Source organism: Microcaecilia unicolor, chromosome 6 (genome assembly GCF_901765095.1).
Source record: "Microcaecilia unicolor chromosome 6, aMicUni1.1, whole genome shotgun sequence".
In the NCBI taxonomy this organism is placed as follows: domain Eukaryota; kingdom Metazoa; phylum Chordata; class Amphibia; order Gymnophiona; family Siphonopidae; genus Microcaecilia; species Microcaecilia unicolor.
The window spans coordinates 287,800,715-287,823,891 of record NC_044036.1 but is presented as its reverse complement, the minus strand read 5'-3'; the positions used below and the strand labels follow the sequence as shown (position 1 = coordinate 287,823,891).

The following is a 23,177-nucleotide window of genomic DNA, read 5'->3' as shown; positions in this document are numbered from 1 at the left end:
AGAGCACAAGCAGGCAGCCTTTGCAGCTGCCTGCTTGTGCTTCCCTCCTCTCCGACAGCTCCAGAGCAGCTGTAGAATCTAGCTTGGATTTTACGGCTGCTCTGGAACTGTGCATCACCCAGAATGCTCATTAGAATACTAAAGAGCTGATTGTAGTACATTTGCATGTGGTTCTCAGTAGCTGCTAACAGCACATGCTAGAGCCATGGAAAACCCCTTTGTGCATTACTTGCTAAGTAACTTTTGCTTTAGACTAGCTACAACCAGTCTAAAGAAAATGTTAACAGCATGGTAAGCTTTGTGCATCGGGGCCTCAGTCCTTGGAAAGGAGAGAGTTTCTACTCACTGTGCAATGCCACCACCTAGTGACTGGATGTAGGGCCCTGCTGTGTGGCTGTGATAGGTGGGCTACATGAGTGAAGAGAAGATACAAAATATGGGAAGAATCCAGGGTGGTTGTGAATAAAGGCCAACAGCCTGTTCTCATTCATTAGGAGGCCTAAAAAAGCTGCAGAAAAATGCTGGTCTAAAAAAAAAAAAAAGAAAGAAAGAAAGAGAACTTTTCCTGCTCCATTGCATATTCTAGACAATCACAGCTCTACAGTAGATCCAGCATTACTACAAGGTAGTCTCCTTTGCATATCAGTTTTGTGTCTCACTTATTACTAACATTCTTTCCAATAGCATATGGTTGCTGGACAGTACAGGGTCTACACTGTAAATCCTATGAGATGTATGGATCTATGTATTTAATAAATACATCTACACTAGAGCACAGGTCACATGGGGAATTGGATATTCATTCAGCTACATCAAAGGTATAAATCAGGCACAAGAAGCAAACTTATTTCAAAAGAATAATACATTAGACCAAGAGTACATAATGGGAGACTTCAAGGCAGTAGACACGGAGCATCATCAGAAAATACTTTTCAGAGAAAGGTAGTAGGAGAATGGAATGGTATCCCAGGAGGCATGGTGAAGACAGAAACTGTGACAGAATTCCAGGAAGATTCCTGGTTATGAAGAAGTGACAGGGAAGCCAAAAGAAGAGCTGGGATCAAAGACAATGCAACAGGAATGGGGCATTGTGTCAGGGGGAGGGTGAGAGGCGCTTGGGGGGGGAGGGGTTCACCGGACCACCAGGGAATTATCTGCTGTCACAGTCAATGTTTCTATTTGTATTACAACCCTAGTGAAATGGATTCATTTTAACTGAAATTTGTGTGTAAATTAAAAGCCTACAAAATGAATCAATAAAAATAATGGTGCTTACAGCAGATTTCACCACAAGAGAGACCCTTTGTCCTCAAAAGGGAAAAGAGGATTCCAGGAGCCCCTGCTGTTCCACAGTTGGACTTCTGACAAGGGGCAGAAGCATCCCTCACTGTGGCAAACTTTTGGAGGGCTCAGAGATACCTCTCAGCACCTCTGCAGAAATGGTAATTATTACTTCACTGCAGAGACTTTTAAACAAAGTGACACCTCCTATTCCAGACAGCCTGCTGAGGACAGGAATTACCGTTCAATCATGAATAAACATGAACAGGATCCATTTGTAGCTAAAATAAGTTCAATCGAGGTACACACATTTTCCACTGCTGGATGTTTGGATTCATTTTCCAGCATTTTATCTTTTAGTTAGGACTGCCCACAGTTTCATCATCTCTAAAGCCAATGTATCAGGGAATTCATTAACAAACGAGAAATTAACTAACCAAAAAAGAACAAAAAAAGACTACAGAAAATACCAGCTGGCGCAGATAGAAAGTTAAGGCAAATATATACTTGACAAAAAGGAGAAGTTAACTTGCTTAAAAAAATAGAAAGCACAGAACAGACTCAAGAAGTATATCAGAACACCTAATCACAGTTAACCCAAACTGTGCTGCTAGAAAGTAGTCCAGCTAACAGGGACGATATGACACAGACGTTACAATACTTGAAAGATATTAACACACAAGAAACAAAACCTCATCAAAAGAAAAGCAGCTCAAAGCACAGGATCTCAAGCTGAAAGGAGGGAGATTCAAAAGCAACATCCAGAAAAAAGGTGGTGAATACCTGGAATGTCCTCCCAGAGGAACTGGTGGATAAAATTAGAGCCCAACCAAAACCGAAACAGGCCACTCAGTTTCGGCAGAAATCAAAGCTGAAAACACTGCCCCCTCAGACCTGGATCCAGCAGTAGCTACCCCTCCCAAGCCCCCACCCCCCTATGGCAGGCCCCTCCTAGGCCTATCCTTTTTGTTCGTGGATAGCAGGCATAAGAGCTTCCCTACTCGCTCCAGATCATGCCTGGCCCAGAAAATGGCTTCTGGGACTTCCAGTGGCAATCTCGCGAGACTGCCAAGGGAGTTCCTGGCAGCCGTCTTGAGAAAGGAATTGACATGGGAAAGAGCACACACGCATACACTCTTGCGGCAGGCTCCTGCGCCCACTACCTACCAACAAAAAGGTAGGCCCAGGAGGGGGCTACTGCCGGGAGCAGGACAGGATTGGGAGGGGAGTTATCACAGGGGGTGGGGCAGACAGTAATCATGAGGGGGGGGGGGCAGAAACCGGAAAGAGTTTCTATTTCAGTCGAAAATGCACTAGCATTTTTTCAGCCAAAAACCAAACCTGAATTTTGTGCTGGTTTTGATGCCGAAACCAAAATCAAAATTCAGTCGGCCTCTAGATAAAATATCAGTAAAGGAATTTGAAAAAAAAAAGATGTCAAACAAAATGGTTACCTTACAAGTAGGAAGATGGAACCAGAGCACTGGAGTTTCAGATCAGAACAGCACAGAAATAACTTTTGCACTTCAGAGAACAGAAACTGGTGGTGGGGGGGAGGGGTTAACCTGCATGAAGCAGCAGTTAAAACCTAAAGGAAGGCACTGAACAATAAGTTACAACCTTGGCCTCTCCTGGGTAATTTCAGTCTTTATCTGCCATCATCTACTATGTTGCCGAACAGGTAGAAAAGATGACAGCAAAAGCCAGAAAGATGCTTGGGTGCATATGGAGAGGAATGGCCAGCAGGAAAAAGTAAGTGATAGTGCCTCTCTGTAAGTCTCTGGTAAGACCCTTTTTAGTTAGTATCTACGATTCTGGAGACCACACCTTCAAAAGGATATAAATAGGATGAAGTAAGTCAAGAGGGCGACTACTAAAATGGCGAGTGGCCTTTGTCATAAAACATATGGGGACAGACTTAAAGATCTCAATATGTACACTTTTGAAGAAAGGCAGCAGAGGGGAGGTATGATAGGGACATTTAAATACCTCCAAGGCATAAATGCACAGGAGGCAAGTTTCTTTCAACTGAAAGGAATATCAGGAATGAGGGGGAGGGGACGAAGGTGAAAGAGGATAGACTCAGACGTCATCTAAGAAAATACTTCTTCATGGAAAGAGTGGTGAATTCGTGGAACATCCTCCTGGTAGCGGCAGTGGAGGCAAACTGTATTCAAGAAAGCTTGGGACAAACACAGGATCTTCAAGGGCCAGAAAGAGATAATGGATGGTATAAGACCTCTAAAGGAAAAGAAGAAATAATAGATGGTGTAGATGGGCAGACTGGATAGACTAACCTTGAAGAAATCTCGGAGAAAATAATAACTGGTATGAACATTCTAGCCTCCTGGGCTAACACCTTCAAGATGAAACTGAACAAAGAAAAAACTCAATGCTTAATCCTCTCATCACAACACTCCACTCTGCTCCCTACCACCCTGATCACCCCCGACGTTACAATCCCAATATCCGACAATCTAAAAATCCTAGGAGTAACGCTAGAGAACCACCTAACTTTAGAAACTCATGCAAAAGCCATAACGAAGAAGATGTTCAACATGATGTGGGTACTGAAAATAATCAAACCTTTCCTCCCCCCAAATACTTTCTGCAATCTGGTACAATCCACAGTACTCACCCACGCCGACTACTGCAACAGTATCTTCATTGGTTGCAAAGCCCAAATCCTGAAAAAACTCCAAACCGCTCAAAACACAGCAGCCAGACTCATTTTTGGCAAATCACAATTTGAAAGTGCAACACCACTCCGTGAAAAACTCCACTGGCTCCCTATCAAAGAACGAATACATTTCAAAGCCCACACATTAATTCACAAGATCCTCTATGGAGAAGCTCCAAGTTACATGACAAGTTTGATTGATCTCCCAGCCAGGAACGGTTCCAAATTTTCTTGAACATACCTCAATCTTCACCTCCCCAATTGCAAAGGTCTCAAATACAAAACCTACTATGCATCCAACTTCTCCGTTATAGGCAGCCAACTCTGGAACGCCATAACAAGACACATCCGAACAACCAAAGAACACCTACCCTTCCGAAAGCTGCTGAAAACTTACCTCTTCAAACAAGCCTATCCAAATGACCCAATTTAATTTCACAAACCCAATCCACACCACTAACACTACCCTTACCTCACTCCCCCCCTCCACCACATCTCTTCCTGTGTCCTACCCTATACAATTGTATTATCTCTGTGATACTTGGTATCATACATTGTAAGCTGCACTGAACCTGCTATCGAGCGGGAAAGAGCGGGGTATAAATGCTACAAATAAATAAATAAATATATGGTCTTTATCTGCCATCATTTTGTTTCTATTTCTGTACAATGAAGCCAGTCACTCTGCTGTCTCTCTCCTTTACAATGTTTTCTCTTCCTCTTATCATTTTACTGAAAACTTGGCTAATCTATTTAATTCAAAAGGCAATAAATTTCATATTATAGCAAAATAACATGTAAATAAATTTCTTCTTAGACCTACCACTAGATCAGCAATTCCACAAACAGCAAGGAATGGAGGATATTCTAACAATAAAAGTATGAAAAACTTGAACTATTACCTACAGCCATTAAACAATTATATCTTAGAAAATATTGATATTGTATTATTGGTCAAAGCTAAAGGAGAAGGGAAAGAATTTTGGATTTAGTTCATAATTTTTTCAGCTGTAGTTCAAATCAAGTTATATTCAGATACAGTAGGTATACCCCTGTCCACAGAGGGCTTAGAAAACTAGTTTGTACCAGAGACAATGGGTTAAGTGACTTGCCCAAGATCACAAAATGTTATGGTATTTGAACCCTGGCTTCCCTCATTCTCAGCCTATTGCTTAAACCATTAGGCTACTCCTCCAAATCCTGGCAATTAATTTATTAAAATCTCAAAATCTTTCCAACCTGGTGAAAAAGACACACTGCGCTGCAGTTAAAAGTGTCAGACATCCACCCAACTAACATCTTTTCCAACACCCTCATCCATTTTATCATTCACTATACCACCTCTTAAAAAAAAAAAAAGACAGACCCACACTGAGGAATATACTTTTTATATTCATGGAATGTATGACAATTTTTTAATGTAATGAGACTGATTCAAAAGCATGAACAATTCAATATTATCCAACAAATGTAATTAGGACCCCAAAGAAACAAGATGGCAGATAAAGATCATATGGCCTACCCAGTCTGTCCACCTATGCTATCTAGTATCCTTTTCTCTCTCCTAGGGATCCTGCGTACTTGTCCCAAGCTTGCTTTAATTCATATGTCTTCATCTCCACCACCCTTTTCAAGAAGTAGTATTCCCTCAGGATACTCCTAAGTTTGTCCTCTTTCACCTTCATCCTATGCCCCCTCATGTCAGGCAGACATCACACTCATAAATGTAAACTACAAATCTAATGTAAATGATAATTAGGGGTTAGCAGGAGGATAGAAATTTCTGAAAACAGAATGTAGCCATAATAAAAGGTATACATTTTTACTTTAAAAATGTATAAAAATACAATAAAATATGAGGGTTAAATGAAAAGTAATGCCTCCACCTCCATCATTCATCAACAGATGGCAACACTGAGGAGTTACACATGTTCACTTGTTCTTTGAAATCTCTTTCTTTACCTCGGTTGGTGAGAAGTGTCTGCGTGAAGAGCCTGTTTTGCTATTGCTTGTGAAATGGAAGCATGCAGTGAGCACTCACTGATGCAATTTAAGCAATGGTGCTGTGATAGAATTTCTGAGTGATGAACGAGTCCCTCCAATTGAAATTCACCACCGCATGTAGATTAAGGTGATGACTGTGTAAAGACTGTGGTCTAGGAAGTGCTGATTGGTGTGATCAAAAAGAAAGTGGATAACACTGCAACCCTGAAAATTTTGAAAGAATGGTTGAGAACAGTTCAGAAGCACAAGAAGGAAATATTGTTACAACATGACAATGCTAGGCCTTACACAGCACAAAACACCACAGAAAGCAATTGAGAAGATGGGTCTCACAGGCTTACGCAATCTGCAGTACAGCCCGGAATTAGCGCCATACAATCTCCATCTTTTTCCAAAAATTGAAGGAATATCTTTGGGGTATCTGTTTGACTCAAATGAAGAGGTGAAAAGGAGTGGAGGAGTGGCCTAGTGGTTAGGGTGGTGGACTTTGGTCCTGGGGAACTGAGGAACTAAGTTCAATTCCCAGCACAGACAGCTCCTTGTGACTCTGGGCAAGTCACTTAACCCTCCATTGCCCCATGTAAGCCACATTGAGCCTGCCATGAGTGGGAAAGCGCGGGGTACAAATGTAACAACAACTATGAGCAACTGGTTGAAGAGACAAGATGTGCAGTTCTTTTGTGACAGCTTTCAAAAACTTATCCATCACTTGCAGAAATGTGTGACAAATGGTGGTGACTACTACAAAGTAAATACATGTAATAAAAGAGCAAATTTCAAGCATTATTTTTGTTTTTATTCATTACAAAATCTTCATTTAAACAAAAAAGTTAAGGCGGTGGAGGTATTACTTTTCTTTAACCCTCGTACATTTCAACAGAAAAAAGAAAGGAAACCTAAGCATAAGACCCAAAGCAAGAGAGAATGATCTGACATTTTCTAATCTACAATGTACCTAGCACTGTTACTTTAACAATACATTTCTTATATTGTGTTCTGTCTATATTCTGACAATCAAAGTTTTACAATAGAACTAAGTAGTTTTCAGGAGGAGATGTGCTGTCTGTTTATGATGGGGCAGTTTTTTGCTCTTTTGGAGTCCAACACATAAGCTGTAACATGTTTCTATTCACACAGCAGGATGCTGGACCAGAGAGAAAATCTACGTGGAGGGGCATACACGAACGCCCATCTCCATGGGCGTCTATCTCCGAGAACGGGTACGTGAAGGGGCGGGACAAACCGTATTTTCGGAAAAAATGGGCGTCCATTTTTTTTCCGATAATAAGGTTTGTGCCAGCCAAATGCATCGGATTTGTGCGGATTTCAGCTGAGCGGTTTCGTTTTTCAGCGATAATGGAAACTGAAGGCGCCCAGCTCCAAAACGAACAAATCCAAGGCATTTGGCTGTGGGAGGGGCCAGGATTCGTAGTGCACTGGTCCCCCTCACATGCCAGGACACCAACCGGGCACCCTAGGGGGCACTTGTAACAATTTTAAAAAAAGTTAACTACCTCTGAAGTCCAAAGCTCCCTTCCCTTGGGTGCTGAGCCCCCCAAATCTCCCCCAAAACCCACTCCCCACAACTCTACACCATTACCATAGCACTTATGGCTGAAGGGGGGCAGCTAAATGTGGGTACAGTGGGTTTTGGGGCAGGTTTAGAGGGCTCCCTTTTACCACCTCAAGTGTAACAGGTAGGGGGGGATGGGCCTGGGTCTGCCTGTCTGAAGTCCACTGCACCCACTAAAAACTGCTCCAGGGACCTGCATACTGCTATGATGGAGCTGGGTAAGACATTTGAGGCTGGCATACGGGCTGGAAAAAAAAGTTGTTAAAGTTGTTTTTTTTTGGGTGGGAGGGGGTAAGTGACCACTGGGGTAGTCAGGGGTGGTCATCCCCGATTCTCTCTGGTGGTCATCTGGTCATTTAGGGCACTTTTTTGGAACTTGTTCGTGAAAAAAAAGGGTCCAAAAAAGTGACCCAAATTCACGCTAAAAACGCCTTTCTTTTTTCGATTATCGGCTGAGGATGCCCATCTCTCCTCGACCGATAAACACACCCCAGTCCTGCCTTCACCACGCCTCCAACATGTCCCCATCAACTTTGGCCATTTCCGCGACAGATTGCAGTTGAAGATGCCCAAAATCGGCTTTCGATTATATCGATTTGGCCGCCCACGAGAGAAAGACGCCCATCTCCCGATTTGGGTCGAAATATGGGCGTCTTTCTCTTTCGAAAATAAGGCGGATAGTAACATAGAAGATGACGACAGAGAAAGACCTGTACAGTCCATCCAGTCTGCCCAACAAGATAAACTCATATGTGCTACTTTATATGTATACCTGACCTTGATTTGTATCTGCTATTTTCAGGGCACAGACCGTAGAAGTCTGCCCAGCACTAGCCCCGCCTCCCAACCACCAGTGCTACCACTCAATCTCTGCTAAGCTTCTGAGGATCCATTCCTTCTGAACAGGATTCCTTTATGCTTATAAGAATATAAGAACATAAGCACCGCCATACTGGGAAAAGACCAAGGGTCCATCAAGCCCAGCATCCTGTCTCTGACAGTGGCCAATCCAGGCCTCAAGAACCCGGTAAAAACCCCAAAACAAAACAAAAATTTAAATTAATAATGTTCAATGGACTTTTCCTTCAGGAATCTGTCAAAACCCCCTTTAAACTCAGCAATGCGAACTGCTGTCACTACATTTTCTGGCAACGAGTTCCAGAGTCTAATTATGCGCTGAGTAAAGAAAAACTTTCTCCTGTTTTAAATCTACCACATTCTAGCTTCATCTTATGTCCTCTGGTTCTATTATTGTTAGAAAGTGTAAACAAATGCTTCACATCTGTCCGCTCCATTTCACTCATTATCTTGTATACTTCTATCATATCACCCCTCAGCCGCCTTTTCTCCAAGCTGAAGAGCCCTAACCGTCTCAGCCTTTCCTCAAAGGGAAGTCCTCCCACCCCTTTTACCATTTTCGTCGCCCTTCTCTGCACCTTCTCCAATTCCTTTATATCTTTTTTGAGGTGCGGTGACCAGAACTGAACACAATACTCGAGATGCAGTCTCACCATGGAGCGATACAACGGCATTATAACATCCGCGTGTTTGTTTTCCATCCCTTTCCTAATAATACTCAACATTCTGTGCGCCTTCTTAGCCGCTGCAGCACACTGAGCAGAAGTTTTCAATGTCTTATCCACGATGACTCCCAGATCCCTTTCTAGGTCTGTAACTCCTAATGCTGAACTTTGCATGACATAGCTGTAATTCAGGTTCCTCTTTCCCACATGCATCACTTTGCACTTGTCAACATTGAACTTCATCTGCCATTTGGACGCCCAATCTCCTAGTCTCGCGAGGTCCTCCTGTAATCTTTCACACTCCTCCTGCGACTTGACGACCCTGAATAACTTTGTGTCATCTGCAAATTTAATTACCTCACTAGTTACTCCCATCTCTAGGTCATTTATAAATATATTAAAAAGCAGCAGTCCCAGCACAGACCCCTGAAGGACCCCACTAACTACCCTTCTCCATTGAGAATATTGACCATTCAACCCTACTCTCTGCTTCCTATCTTTCAACCAGCTCTTAATCCACAATAATACCCAGGGCCGTGCCAACACGGTAAGCGAGGTAAGCATGGCAGGAGGGCGCACCATGCTTACCTCGCCCTCTTCTCCCCAGATCCTTTTCCTTTTTTTTTTGTTTTGTTTAAATTTACCTCTGTCCGGCGGCAGCATAGCGTTAGTGAGAAGGAGGCGGCGCTCCCCCGCCCCGACGTGTCAGTCTTCCCTTCGCTCAGATCCGCCTTCTTCTGACGTCAGAAATGACATCAGAAGAAGGAGGGACACTGAGCGAAGGGAAGACTGACACGTCGGGGTGGGGGAGTGCCGCCTCCTTCTCACTAATGCTACGCTGCCGCCGGACAGAGGTAAATTTTTTTTGGGGGGGGCGGGGTGGGGCAGGATGGGGCCAACTGCAGGGGGGCGCCGGAGACCCTAGGCACGGCCCTGATAATACCCTACCTCCGATCCCATGACTCTCCAGTTTCCTCTGGAGTCTTTCATGAGGCACTTTGTCAAATGCCTTCTGAAAATCCAGATACACAATATCCACCGCTCCCCATTGTCCACGTTTGTTCACCCCCTCAAAAAAATGCAGTAGATTGGTGAGGCAAGACCTCTCTTCACTAAATCCATGCTGACTTTGTCTCATGAGCCCATGTTTTTGTATGTGCTCTGTAATTTTATTCTTAATAATAGCCTCTACCATTTTGCCCGGCACAGACGTCAGACTCACCAGTCTATAATTTCCTGGATCTCCTCTGGAACCTTTTTTAAATATCAGCGTTACATTGGCCACCCTCCAGTCTTCCGGTACCTCACCTGATTTTAGGGATAGATTGCATATTACTAGCAGTAGCTCTTCAAGTTCATTTTTCAGTTCTATTAATACTCTTGGATGAATACCATCTGGTCCTGGTGATTTACTACACTTCAGTTTGCAGAACTGACCCATTACATCCTCCAAGTTTACAGAGAATTCGTTTAGTTTCTCTGACTCGCCCGCTTCAAATACCTTTTCCGGCACCGGTGTCCTCCCAAATCCTCCTCAGTGAAGATCGAAGCAAAGAATTCATTTAACTTCTCCGCTACGGCTTTGTCTTCCCTGATCGCCCCTTTAACACCACTGTCGTCCAGCGGCCCAACCGACTCTTTAGCCGGCTTCCTGCTTTTGATATATCTAAAAAAGTTTTTACTATGTGTTTTCGCTTCTAACGCTAATTTTTTTCAAAGTCCTTTTTCGCCCTCCTTATCTCCGCTTTGCATTGCTTATCCCACGCATTTTTGAATTCCGTTACCATTTTCATCTCCACCACCTCCCACGGGAGGGCATTCTATGTATCCAGTACTCTCGCTGTGAAAAAATACTTCCTGACATTCTTCTCGAGTCTGCCCCCCTTCAATCTCATTTCATGTCCTCTAGTTCTACCGCCTTCCCGTCTCCGGAAAAGGTTTGTTTGCAGATTAATACCTTTCAAATATTTGAACATCTGTATCATATCACCCCTGTTTCTCCTTTCCTCCAGGTTATACATGTTCAGGTCAGCAAGTCTCTCATCCATCTTGTAACACAAATCCCATACCATTTTTGTAGCTTTTCTTTGCACCGCTTCAATTCTTTTTACATCCTTAGCAAGATACGGCCTCCAAAACTGAACACAATACTCCAAGTGGGGCCTCACCAGGAGGCCCCACCTGGAGTATTGTGTAATTAGTAAAATGTCAAAATATGGTTTACTGATAGAAAACATTAACATATGAAATAATTTATTGGTGTGAATCAAAAAACAAACCCGATGTGGCCACGTTTCACCCTCAGGCTGCGTCAGGGGTCAAAGCTAAGAAATAAAAACATAGATATCAAATCATCAAACATACTTCATATATATCAGCTTTCATTATAAAACATTCATATGTGTCATTATATTTTCAAAATAATTTCAAATAAATAACAAACTACTACTACTACTATTAAACATTTCTATAGCGCTACTAGACTTATGCAGCGCTGTACAAATTAACATGAAAAGACAGTCCCTGCTCAACAGAGCTTACAATCTAAATTGGACAGAGGAACAGACAGCTAGGGGTGGGGAAATTGCAGTGGTAGGGGTGATAAGTGAGGGTGTTGAGTAACAGTCATGGTTAGGAGTCGAAAGCAGTAGCAAAGAGGTGGGCTTTAAGCCTAGACTTGAAGACAGCCAGAGACTGAGCCTGACGTACTGGCCAGGCCCGTGCCAAGGGTCTGTGCCGCCCCCCCCCCCCGCAGACGAACAGTTGGCGCCCCCCCCCCGCAGATGAACAGTTGGCGCGCGCGCGCCCCCTCCCCCCCCATGAAGATGATCGCGGCGCGCCCTGGGGGCCTTTAAATCTTTTACTTGCAGTCGCAGCAGCGTCTGTGAAAGCGGAGCGCTGCCGACGTCTCCCTTCCCTTCGCGCTGTTGGTTCCCTCAGTGTCCCACCTTCTTCTGACATCAGAAGAAGGCGGGACACTGAGGGAACCAACAGCGCGAAGGGAAGGGAGACGTCGGCAGCGCTCCGCTTTCACAGACGCTGCTGCGACTGCAAGTAAAAGATTTAAAGGCCTCGGCGGCGCGGGGCGAGGGTAAGCACCGCGGCGCCGCCCTCCAGAGGTGGGCGCCCTCCTGCGGTGCTTACCCCACTTACCGCATCGGCACGGCCCTGGTACTGGCTCAGGGAGTCTATTCCAGGCATAGGGAGCATCGAGATAGAAGGAATGGAGCCCGGAGTAAGCAGTGGGGGAGAAGGGGGACAACAGGAGACATTTACCCAGCGAACGGAGTTCACGGGGAGGAGTGCAGAGAGAGATGAGAGCGGAAAGGTACTGAGGAGCTGCGGAGTGGATGCACTTGTAGGTCAAAAGGAGAAGTTTGAACTATATGCGGAAGCGGATAGGGAGCCAGTGAAGCGACTTGAGGAGAGGGCTAACGTGAGTATAGCGACTCTGGCGGAATATAAGACGCGCAGCAGAGTTTTGGACAGATTGAAGAGGAGATAGATGGCTGAGCGGGAGACCAGCGAGAAACAAATTGCAGTAGTCTAGGCGAGAGGTGATAAGGGTGTGGGTAAGGGTTTTGGTAGCCTCCTCGGAGAGGAAAGGGCGAATTTTGTTAATATTATAGAGAAAGAAATGACAGGTTTTGGCAATCTGCTGAATATGAGCAGAGAAGGAGAGAGCGGAGTCAAAGATGACTCCAAGGTTGCGCGCAGACGGGACAGGGAGGATGAGAGTGTTATCTACCGAAATAGAGAACGGGGGGAGAGGAGAGGCAGGTTTAGGGGGAAAGAGGAGAAGCTCGGTTTTGGTCATGTTTAGTTTCAGGTGGCGGCGAGACATCCAGGCAGCAATGTCAGACAGGCAGGCCGATACTTTGGTCTGAATTTCAGCTGAGATATTCGGTGCGGAGAGGTAGATCTGGGTATCATCAGCGTAAAGGTGGTATTGAAAGCCATGGGATGAGATCAGAGATATACAGTCAACCATGAATATCAAACAATTATATAAAACTCATATGTGTCAATCATGATAAACATTCATGTATGTCATAAAATTATTGCAAAAATTAGCTCAAAAATATATGACAATAAATAATTAAAAAACAATATAAACTGATATCAAAATATACATGAATATTCAACTAAGTTAATAAAGTTAAAAAACTTGAAATTCATCATGTTATAACATATAAAATCAATCACGTGTAAACATTTTTTAATGTTGTTTGTTATTTATTTGAAATTATTTTGAAAATATAATGATACATACGAATGTTTTATAATGAAAGCTGATATATATGAAGTATGTTTGATGATTTGATATCTATGTTTTTATTTCTTAGTTTTGACCCCTGACGCAGCCTGAGGGCGAAATGTGGCCACGTCGAGTTTGTTTTTTTTGATTCACACCAATAAATTATTTTATTTGTTAATGTTTTCTATCAGTCTACCTTTTTTATTATAATTCTACCATAGTAAGGAGACTGTTGCCTTTTTTGTTTGTTTTCAAAATATGGTTTATACTGGACTTTCTAGGTTATAAGAAGGGTTTTGTGAAGTAATGACAATTATAGCATCTTTCTTACCTTCATCATTGTTATTCTTTAAATGATCAATCAAGTACTCAATCGGGTCCTCTGGTCTATCTATTAGAAGTCGTTCCAGCATTTTCTGTCAATAAATACGAAAAATATTAAAAAAATGAATACAGATGGGGTATTCAACCCTGTCTTGCAGTACTCTAGTCAGTCTGGTTTTCTGGAGATCCATGATGGATATGCATACATCGATCTACATGCAGTGGAGATAGTGCATACAAATATATTTCATGCATATTCATTTGGATATTCTAAAAATCAGATTAAGGAGTACACAAGGACAGGGTTGAAAACCTTTTTACAACTGTACTTCTAAAAATAGAAAGCACAGAATTACATCTTCATTTTATGAACAAGTAAATACTGCAATGTAGTGTGAATAGATATTTACCCTACAAAAGTGCTGATTGAAATACCTGCTATTAAGAATTTGGTTTTACATAGTGCAGGGCTTCCCAAATCCTGTTCTGATGACATTACACAACTATGGAACTGCCTAAAGTAGTAAAAAACTACGCTTGACCACTTAAATTTCCAAAAGGTCCTAAAAACTAACCTGTTCAGAAAGGCATACCGCACCGACCCAACATAAAAAACCTGGATACTTGCAGCATAACGAAACCAAAGACCGTAATGGACATATCCTAACTCTTCATCTTTCTCTCTAAGTTCCCCCAATGTATTCACCATACTTGAACCTCATTCTACCATAATATCGCCTTGTATTTGTTCATACCGGAACTGGCAAATGCCGTCACGGTACTATGTAAGCCTGCAAATAGGTGGGAAAATGTGGGATACAAATGTAACTAATAAATAAATAAATTACAGGTTTTCAGGACACCCACAATGAATATCCACAAGATAAATCTGCATGCATTGCAAACTTGGTATGTGCAAATTTATCTCATGCACCTCTTTGTGGATGCCCTGAAAATCCATCTGTTTGTGGGCCCCCAGGAGAGGGCAAGGTACATATAACCACTTCTATCAACCTATTTTAAAGATGATAGACAAAAGAAGTACAGTCCATTCTCGGTATTCGTAATGGTACGGTTCCCCAAAAACACTGCAAAAATTGCGAATTCCAAAAAAATGTATTTATGGGAAATAGGAGTTAGGTTCCAGCTATACCAATTTTTCCTCAAAACCATGAAAAATGAATACATATCCCTAAAGGGTTTGCTTTCTGCAATGGATAACAGATAACTAAATACTATACAGTACTGCACAACAGTAAGCAAGTACTGTATCATGGTTTTGCCACCATATTTATTTGCTGAACCTCTTACAGTACTGTAGTAACATCTTAAATTAAAAAAAAATGCACAGAACTGTGCTGGAAAATAAATACTGTACAATGATTTTGCCACCATACTTTACAGTCCTTGCAGTTGGTAACACTAAGAAAAAAGTGCTTGATAAACACTGCTGCATAACCAGGCTATATAAATGGTACTGTACTATATGAATATAAATATTGCTTTGCTCTCAAAATTGAGGAAAAAAGTGTTATTACAGAGTAATGTTAAATAACATAAGCCTCAACTGCCCCAAGATAAGTCGTAGACTTTTACTGCATGTAACCATATGGGGCTACTTACCACTGGCTCAGAGGTAGACTGAAAAAGTGCAGTGAGAAACAACTCCCACATAAAGCAGAAAAAAAAACACTGCAGAAAAAAAAAATACCCTTAATAAACTCAAAACATAGTGCTAATTTAATTCAATTTTAATCAAACTGAAGAAAATATTTACAAAGGGGCTCGTTTTCAAGGCACTTAGACTTACAAAGTTCCATAGGTTACTATATAACTTTGTAAGTCTGTGCTTTGAAAATAGGCCTCAAAGTATCTAAGGCTAGAGCTCTGCCATACAATGTATCACTTATCTGAAAAAACTTGCTGTAGGGATCTTCTTCTTTATAAATGTCCCAAAAGAACCAATCCAACATGAAGGCAGCTTGCTCAAAATTCTTAACCTCTACAAGGGTTGTAGAGGTATGGCATTGTTTGGCAGCACTCTAGCCTTAGAAAATTTAGATATTTTCTTTAGTTTGATTGAAATTGAGTTAAATTAGTGCTATGTTTTGAGTTTATTAAGGGTAGTAGTTTTTCTACAGTGGTTTTTTTCTCCTTTATGATGGAGTTATTTCTCACTGCAATTTTTCAGTCTACCTTTGAGTCAGTGATAAGTAGTGCCATATGGTTATATGGAATAAAAGTCTACAACTTATCCTGGGGCAGTTGAGGCTTACGTTATTTAACATTAAAGTACTCTGTAATAGCGCTTTTTTCCCTCAATTTTGAGAGCAAAGCAATATTTATATTTGGGATAGTACTGTACTATGTGAAACATTACTGCATAACCAGAAGGCTATAGACATGGTACAATACCATACGAAACCATTGCTGCATAACCAGAAGGCTACAGAAATGGTACTGTACTGTACCATTCAGATGGAAACAGTTCTTGTCTTAATCTGGTCATCAGATTAAATATGTTTACTGTATTCCATTTTGAAAGTAGTTTTTTTGAGGCAATGATTAAAAGCCATTTACTGTATCCCTCTTGACTGATCTAGGATGCTTGGTGGCTGTTTCCAGAAGCAAACTGTACTGTATTATTCAGTGAAAAGTCCTGGGACTGCCACAGGCAAGTCCCTTTTGCTCACTGTGCCTCTGTATCATTCAGATGGAAACAATTCTTGTCTTAATCTGCTCACCAGATTTATTCCATTTTGCAAGTAGTTTTTGGAGGCAAAGCCATTTACTGTATCCCTCTTGGCTGCTCTAGGATGCTTGGTGGAAATTTCCAGAAGCAAACAAACACCAAAAATGCAAACGCGACAGGCACATGTCCGCAAATACAGTACTGCGAATGGCTGCCGCTATTTGCACCTCGGTGGATAATTGAAATAGCAAATGCTGAACACGTGAATAATGAGAACTGACCTGTAACGTTATTGGCAAACATCCATGTCTCTCAAAACCATGCTTCATATGTAGTATATGTCAACCAAAGCAAAATCACTTCCGGCAGTGTTCCTCCTGTGTGCCCCACCTCAGAGTTCTTCCACCACCTCTCCCCATCCCCAATCCATCTGTGTGCTCCACTCCAGAGTTCTTCCACCACCTTTCCATATCCCCAATCCACCCATGTGCTTCACCCCTACCCAGGGCCAGCATTAAGGTGTGCAAAACAGGACAATTGCCCTGGGTTCCACAACCTTACCTGACGCTGAAGAAAATACTGCCTGCTGGTGTGCTTTGGAGACTCAATCCCTGCTAAATTTCTGCCCCAGCATGTTTACCATGTGTGCCCCATCCCTGTCACACTGCAGAATTCTTCTACCATCTATCCCCATTTCTGATCCACCTGTGTACCCACGTACCCTACCAGTGTTCTTCTACAACCTCTCCCTATCCTCTGTCCACCTGTGTGCTCCTCCCCTATCACAGAATGGGAAGGGATTTTAGATTTAGATCAGACTTTTTTTTTTTTCAATTTTAGCTCAAGGTGAGTTACATTCAGGTACAGCAGGTATTTTCCTGAATTTTCTCATCATCACTGCGCCCCCTGTGTGGTCCACCCCAGAGTTTTCTCTCCACCACCCTCTCATTCCACTGGTGTGCTTCCCATTCAATGCCACACCGCTCGAAGTCTGTCTTCCTGCCCCGGGAGCGCTATATGCAGCCGGACCTCACCTGGATGAGCTCGAAGACCTTTTGTTTCTCAGCATACACTCCCATTTCGGGTGGGATGCGTAGGGGCCTGGCGGTAGCGTCCATCCTTACTCCCCAAAAGTCCGAGGACGAGCAACAGACTCTTGGCGTCACCTAGCAACCGTTGTTGCCAAGGACTATATGCGTCATCAGCCGGCGCCAGGCTGCCAGCAGCATATGAAATGTCGCGGACGCGGAGCTGTCGGTGCTGGTCGAGGCTGAGCCGACTGAAAGCGACGAGTCTAGAAAAAAAGTCCTTTTTTTTATTCACACGCATACCAATACCATCATTCATAGCCTGGATGTGGTTTGTATGTTTGGTGGGGGTTAGGGGAAAAGCAAAGAATAAGCAACAAATCAAGTAATATTGGCACTGAGGGACCAATTCAGTACCTACAACATTTGGGGTCTCGATGGGCCATGCTCCCCAGACTACACCTACGATCCATAGTTACTGAGGTGGTACTATTTTAAACAAATTAATGGGCTGTGGAGATAAGAAAGGTAAACTACACAAACCTTGATTTACCCAATTTTCAACTAAGTTTAAGGCGTTTTAAATCAGCCCTCTAACAAGTGACAATTTTGGCAGAAAGTACAAATATGGAAAACAAATACAATTTAAATATTTTTTTAATACTTTGCTTTCTAAAAACTACAAAATGAAATGGAGTCAAAGTTGTACAAATATATTCACATTTACAATTTAACTAAGCACCCTCAATCTCAGACTGATAAGTAAATAAACAATTTTAAGGTAACCAGCGTTATGATTAGCAACAAAGCAAACGTTTCTAAACTGCCATGCTATGGATGCTATTGAGATAGACATGGGGAAGCCACTGCATGCCCTGGGATGGGAGCATGCAATTTGGCTTTCTGCCCTGTACTTGTGGCCTGGATTGGCCACTGTTAGAAGCAGAATACTGGGCTAGATGGACTATTGGTCTAACCCAGTATGGCTATTCTTATGTTCTAATCTCAACTGACAAAAAATACTACCTTTATTTATTTATGTCAATTTATATACCGGTATCTTATTGCAACTGCAAAACAGAACAGTTTACATATGTATAAAAGCAATTAATGTATACAAATAAACAAAGGAACTCCATTCATGACAGGAAAGCACAGCAAATCAGAATTAACTACATAATAAAAACCAATGCAAATAAAAAATCTATTATACAGTTAAGCTACTTTTTTTAATCTTATCTCTTATGCTAAATTCTGTTCTACATAGCTTATAAAAAAGAAGGTTTTCAAAAGTTTTCGGAAATGGATGTAAGATTTCTCTAATCTGATCTCCTTTGGAAGGCGATTCCAAAGGGAAGGGGACAAATAGAAAAAAGCCGATCTCCGTGTAGATTCCCATCTAGCCTTAGCAAGAGGGGGAATAACTAACCTATTATCTGTTAGGGATCTAAGAGTTCGCATATTGTAACTAAACACAAATAAGTACTTAAACTTAGGTCATCTTTCACTAAACTGCAGTAGTGATTCCCGGCATGGCAAATGCAGCAAAGCCCATCTATATTCCCAGCACAGCAAATGCAACAAAGCCTATTATCTCCATCTATTCAAGAATGATAGAGAAACAAAACTGAAAAAAAAATATATATAGTGCACTTTAATAAATTCCATTCAATATTCTCTTTAAAATGATAGATATATAAAGGGAAGAATGGAATTAGAGACCTGCATGGGAATGGGGTTCGCGGGGTTCCCGCAGGGACGGAAGCAGTTCTGTGGAGTTCCCGCAGGGATGGAAGCAGTTCCTGTGGGATTCCTGTAGGGATGGAAACAATTCCTGCAGGGTTCCCATGGAAATGTAAGCTGTACCAGCCTCTCATCTACCGACTACCAAGTTCTTTGAGTGCTGTCTGCTCCTCCTCCTCTTCTTCCTTGCTTTATCAGCACAAATGCAGAAAATCTTCCATTGAGGAGGAGGTAGAGACACAAAGGCATGGGATGAACACAGAGGATCTCTAATTAGAAAATGGAAGTTATAAATAAACTAACTTTAAATGGCTGCATGTGTGTGGATGTGTCAAGTGACGCTTAGATGGCGACTCTGGCTGTGATTAACTAGGGCTGATACTGTGCAGACTTGTATGGTCTGTGTCTCATATATGACAATCTGGTTTAGGATAGACTGGAAAGGGTTTAGACAGCAACTTCAGTGGCTGGAGCAAGAGGACAGTGCTGGACAGACTTTTATGGTCTGTGTCTCACAAATGAGAAGATGAATAGACTGGAGTGGACTTTGACGGCAACTCCAGCAGTTGGAACATAATACCACACTTGTTGATTTAATCATGAATTGATAATGAGTGTGACTATTGGGCAGACTGGATATACCGTTCAGGTCTTTATTTGCTGTCACTTACTATGTTACTATTAATCCTCTTTGCTCCTGGGCTGATACGCAGACCTCAGCTCTGACACAGGCACAAGCATAAAATGTCACCTGACCTACTGGCGCGTGCATGTGGTGACCTCTCAGCACACAGTGCCAATGAATCAGAGACAAATCTTACATGTGCGCATCAGAGTGTTCCAAGTTCAAACTTCCATTCCTTCCTTGCCTGCAGTGTTGTGGCTCAAATCCAGAGAGCTGACCAGAATGTTCTTTTATGTACCATTAAATTCTTGTGGGGATGGGTTGGGATGAGTTAAATTATTGCGGGGATGGGTAAGATTCCAGTGGGGACGGATGGGGATGGGTAAGATTCCAGCAGGGACGGGTGGGGATAGGTAAGATTTCTGTTCCCATGCAACTCTCTAAATGGAATTTATTAAAGTGCACCATATATTTTTTTTTGGGGGGGAGGGGGAGATATTTTGATCAATGATGGAAACCTGGAGTCCAGTTGGTAGCAAAGGTCATTGCAGTGGTTTGTTCCGGATCTGCAAGTGTTTTTGTTATATATAAAATAAAAACATTTTGTGATGTTACATATTGAGGCATGATTTTATAATGTTTTGATTTTGATATCATACCATTTTATCTTTTGGGGGTATTCATCCTATATAATAATTCTCACCACCAACGTTCTAATGTGTCTGTCTGTGTCTGTGGCACGTTCGGAGTTGCTGAGCTAGGCTCCATAGCCAGGCTGATGTCACTCACAGCTGATTCCCAGGCAGCTGAGCTAGGCTCCGTAGCCAGGCTGACATCACTCACAGCTGATTCCCAGGCAGGGGAAGGAGTAGGGAAACACGCGGAGCAAGTGGCAGGGAGCGGCACATCAAACAACGACCCTCTTCTCCCCTGCCCCCCTCCAGACACCCATGTCCAGTGACCCTACTCTCCCCCCTGCCCCCCTCCAGCCACCCATGTCCAACGACCCTCCTCTCCAGCCACCCATGTCCTGCAACCCTCCTCTCCCCCTGCCCCCCCCTCCAGCCACCCATGTCCAATGACCCTGCTCTCTCACCTGCCCCTCCTTCATCCACCCAGGTTTGTAACCAATTCTTCGGGGCAATGCCTCATCTTCTCATCACAACACAACATGAGCAACCCTTCCTGTTTCAGATAGCCTGAAAATACTCGGAGTTACAATTGACCGAAATCTCACACTAGAGAGCCATGCGAAAAATACAACAAAGAAAATGTTCCAAGCAATGTGGAAACTCAAAAGAGTAAAACCTTTCTTCCCAAGGGGAATGTTTTGCAACCTGGCACAATCAATGGTGCTAAGTCACCTAGATTACTGCAATTCACTATATGCCGGATGTAAAGAACAAATCATCAAGAAGCTCCAAACAGCCCAAAACACAGCAGCCAGACTCATATTTGGAAAAACGAAATACGAAAGTGCCAAACTCCTAAGAGAAAAATTACACTGGCTCCCACTAAAAGAACATATTACGTTCAAAATCTGCACTCTGGTTCATAAAATCATTTATGGAGATGCCCCAGTCTACACGTCAGACCTCATAGACTTACCACCCAGGAACACTAAAAGATCAGCACGCACATTCTTGAATCTCCACTATCCTAGTTGCAAAGGTCTAAAATATAAATTAACATATGCATCCAGCTTCCCCTACATAAGCACGCAGCTATGGAATGCATTACCACTTGCCGTGAGAAAAATCCGTGACCTTACCAACTTTCGGAGATCACTGAAGACCAGCCTGTTCAAAAAGGCATACCACAATGATACAGCCTAACTACCAGACAACGAAACTCAAGCCTGAACTAGAAAAATCCCAACTCTCTATACTTGACTACCAAAGTCCACTCTACCATGAATGAACTCTAACGCAAGACCACTCTAACTCCGAATATGAACTCTTTATACTTGACTGTTTAATCTACTATGCCAGTCATGATCTCTAATGTAATACCACTTGTATCTCTCACTCCAGAAATGGCGATCACCATGACGGAACAATGTAAGCCACATTGAGCCTGCAAATAGGTGGGAAAATGTGGGATTCAAATGCAATAAATAAATATTTCTTAAGAGTCACTGGATGGAAATTTTAAAACATGAAGAAATAAAGGTCTTGCCTGATCTTTCAAGATTTCCATTTTATGGTACAAAAGAACATTTTCCTGTATTTTGTTGTTATTAGCAGTTTTAGGGCCTCCTTTATCAAGCCACGCAGCAATGCCAACTGAGCCCATTCAAAGTGAACAGGCTTTTGTCTGCATTACTGCACCGGGAGCCACTAGCGCAGCTTGATAAAAGAGGCCCTTAATTTCTGACATATTTCTCCAGTACCTCAATTCTGCTCCCTTGGAGTATAAAATGAGATTCTTGGTTCTGCATCAATAGATTAACATTTTGAGATTTAAAATTTTAAAAATCACTATCTGAATTGCAATTAGTAATACTAGTAGCTAGCCTCATTAGTTCTGCCCAAATAGTGTCCAAAGAAGGGGTCCAAAAACTAAGGTCCATAGACCAAATGTGGCCCTTGGAGCAATTGTTTTCTGGCCCTTCATGTTTTTCCTGTTCTGAGATCAGATCTAATCCCCAAAGTAATGCACTCCATCCTGCCTCCTTCTCTCCCGGAAGCAGATGTTGGGGAAGGAGAGGGTTTGGTTAGGTGCCTCAACCCTGGGAAGCATTGCTCCTATCTCCTTTCTTCCTTAACATTTGAAATCACTGAAAAGGACAAACATAGCTCCCCTTCCCACTTACTCAAAAATGTCTTCTCCAAGACCTCTCTAAAATTTGAAATGCACTTTGTGACCTTTCACATGAAAAATGTGGGGACCCCAGTTCCATAGTGACCACTGAGTTTTTTGCTACATGAAAGCCCATCTTTATTGCTAGTTTAGAAACAGATGATTTGGTGTCATCACATCTTCACAGCCTAGCTTTAGACATAGGGCAACTGTCCAGGGTCCCAGATTTTGAAGGCACAAAATACCTTGGCCTAATTCCTCCTCTATGATCTCTGGGGGGAGAAACCTCCTCTCCCCACTGCCCTTCATTCCTGCCTGTAGGCACATCTTCACAGCTGCTAAATGCTGCTAGTGCTTTTCTAGGCACAGCTCCAAGCACAAACACCTGCTTCTCATCCTGGCACCAGCTGTTCTTAATTTTCATTTATTGTTTGATATACCACCTTTCTCATTGGATATCAGAATGGTGACTGTGCTGATGGTAAGGAAGTAGATAGAAGGCTGATTCCCCCAACTTCTTTGACTCCCTTCACATCATCATGAACCATCAAATAGTACAATTAAGACCCAACATTTCCTAACAATGGTCCTGGAGGTTGTCTACTAATGCTTTCACTCAAATTGAATACTAAGAAAATATTCTA

The 23,177-nt window shown here is 42.5% G+C and overlaps 1 protein-coding gene across 2 annotated transcripts in view; it reads right to left on the bottom strand.

The window, feature by feature from the left end:
- The window catches only part of AK8 (adenylate kinase 8), a 227,638-nt gene extending 210,147 nt beyond the window's left edge, over positions 1–17,491 (bottom strand). For both annotated transcript variants that reach the window (XM_030206335.1, XM_030206336.1), the window contains exons 1-2: positions 17,370–17,491; positions 13,651–13,735 (exon numbers count right to left, since the gene is read on the bottom strand). In XM_030206335.1, coding sequence (XP_030062195.1) covers positions 13,651–13,735; positions 17,370–17,453 — 169 coding nt within the window. In that variant the 5' untranslated portion in view covers positions 17,454–17,491. The remainder of the gene's footprint in view (positions 1–13,650; positions 13,736–17,369) is intronic.
- Between the last annotated feature and the right edge of the window lie 5,686 nt (positions 17,492–23,177).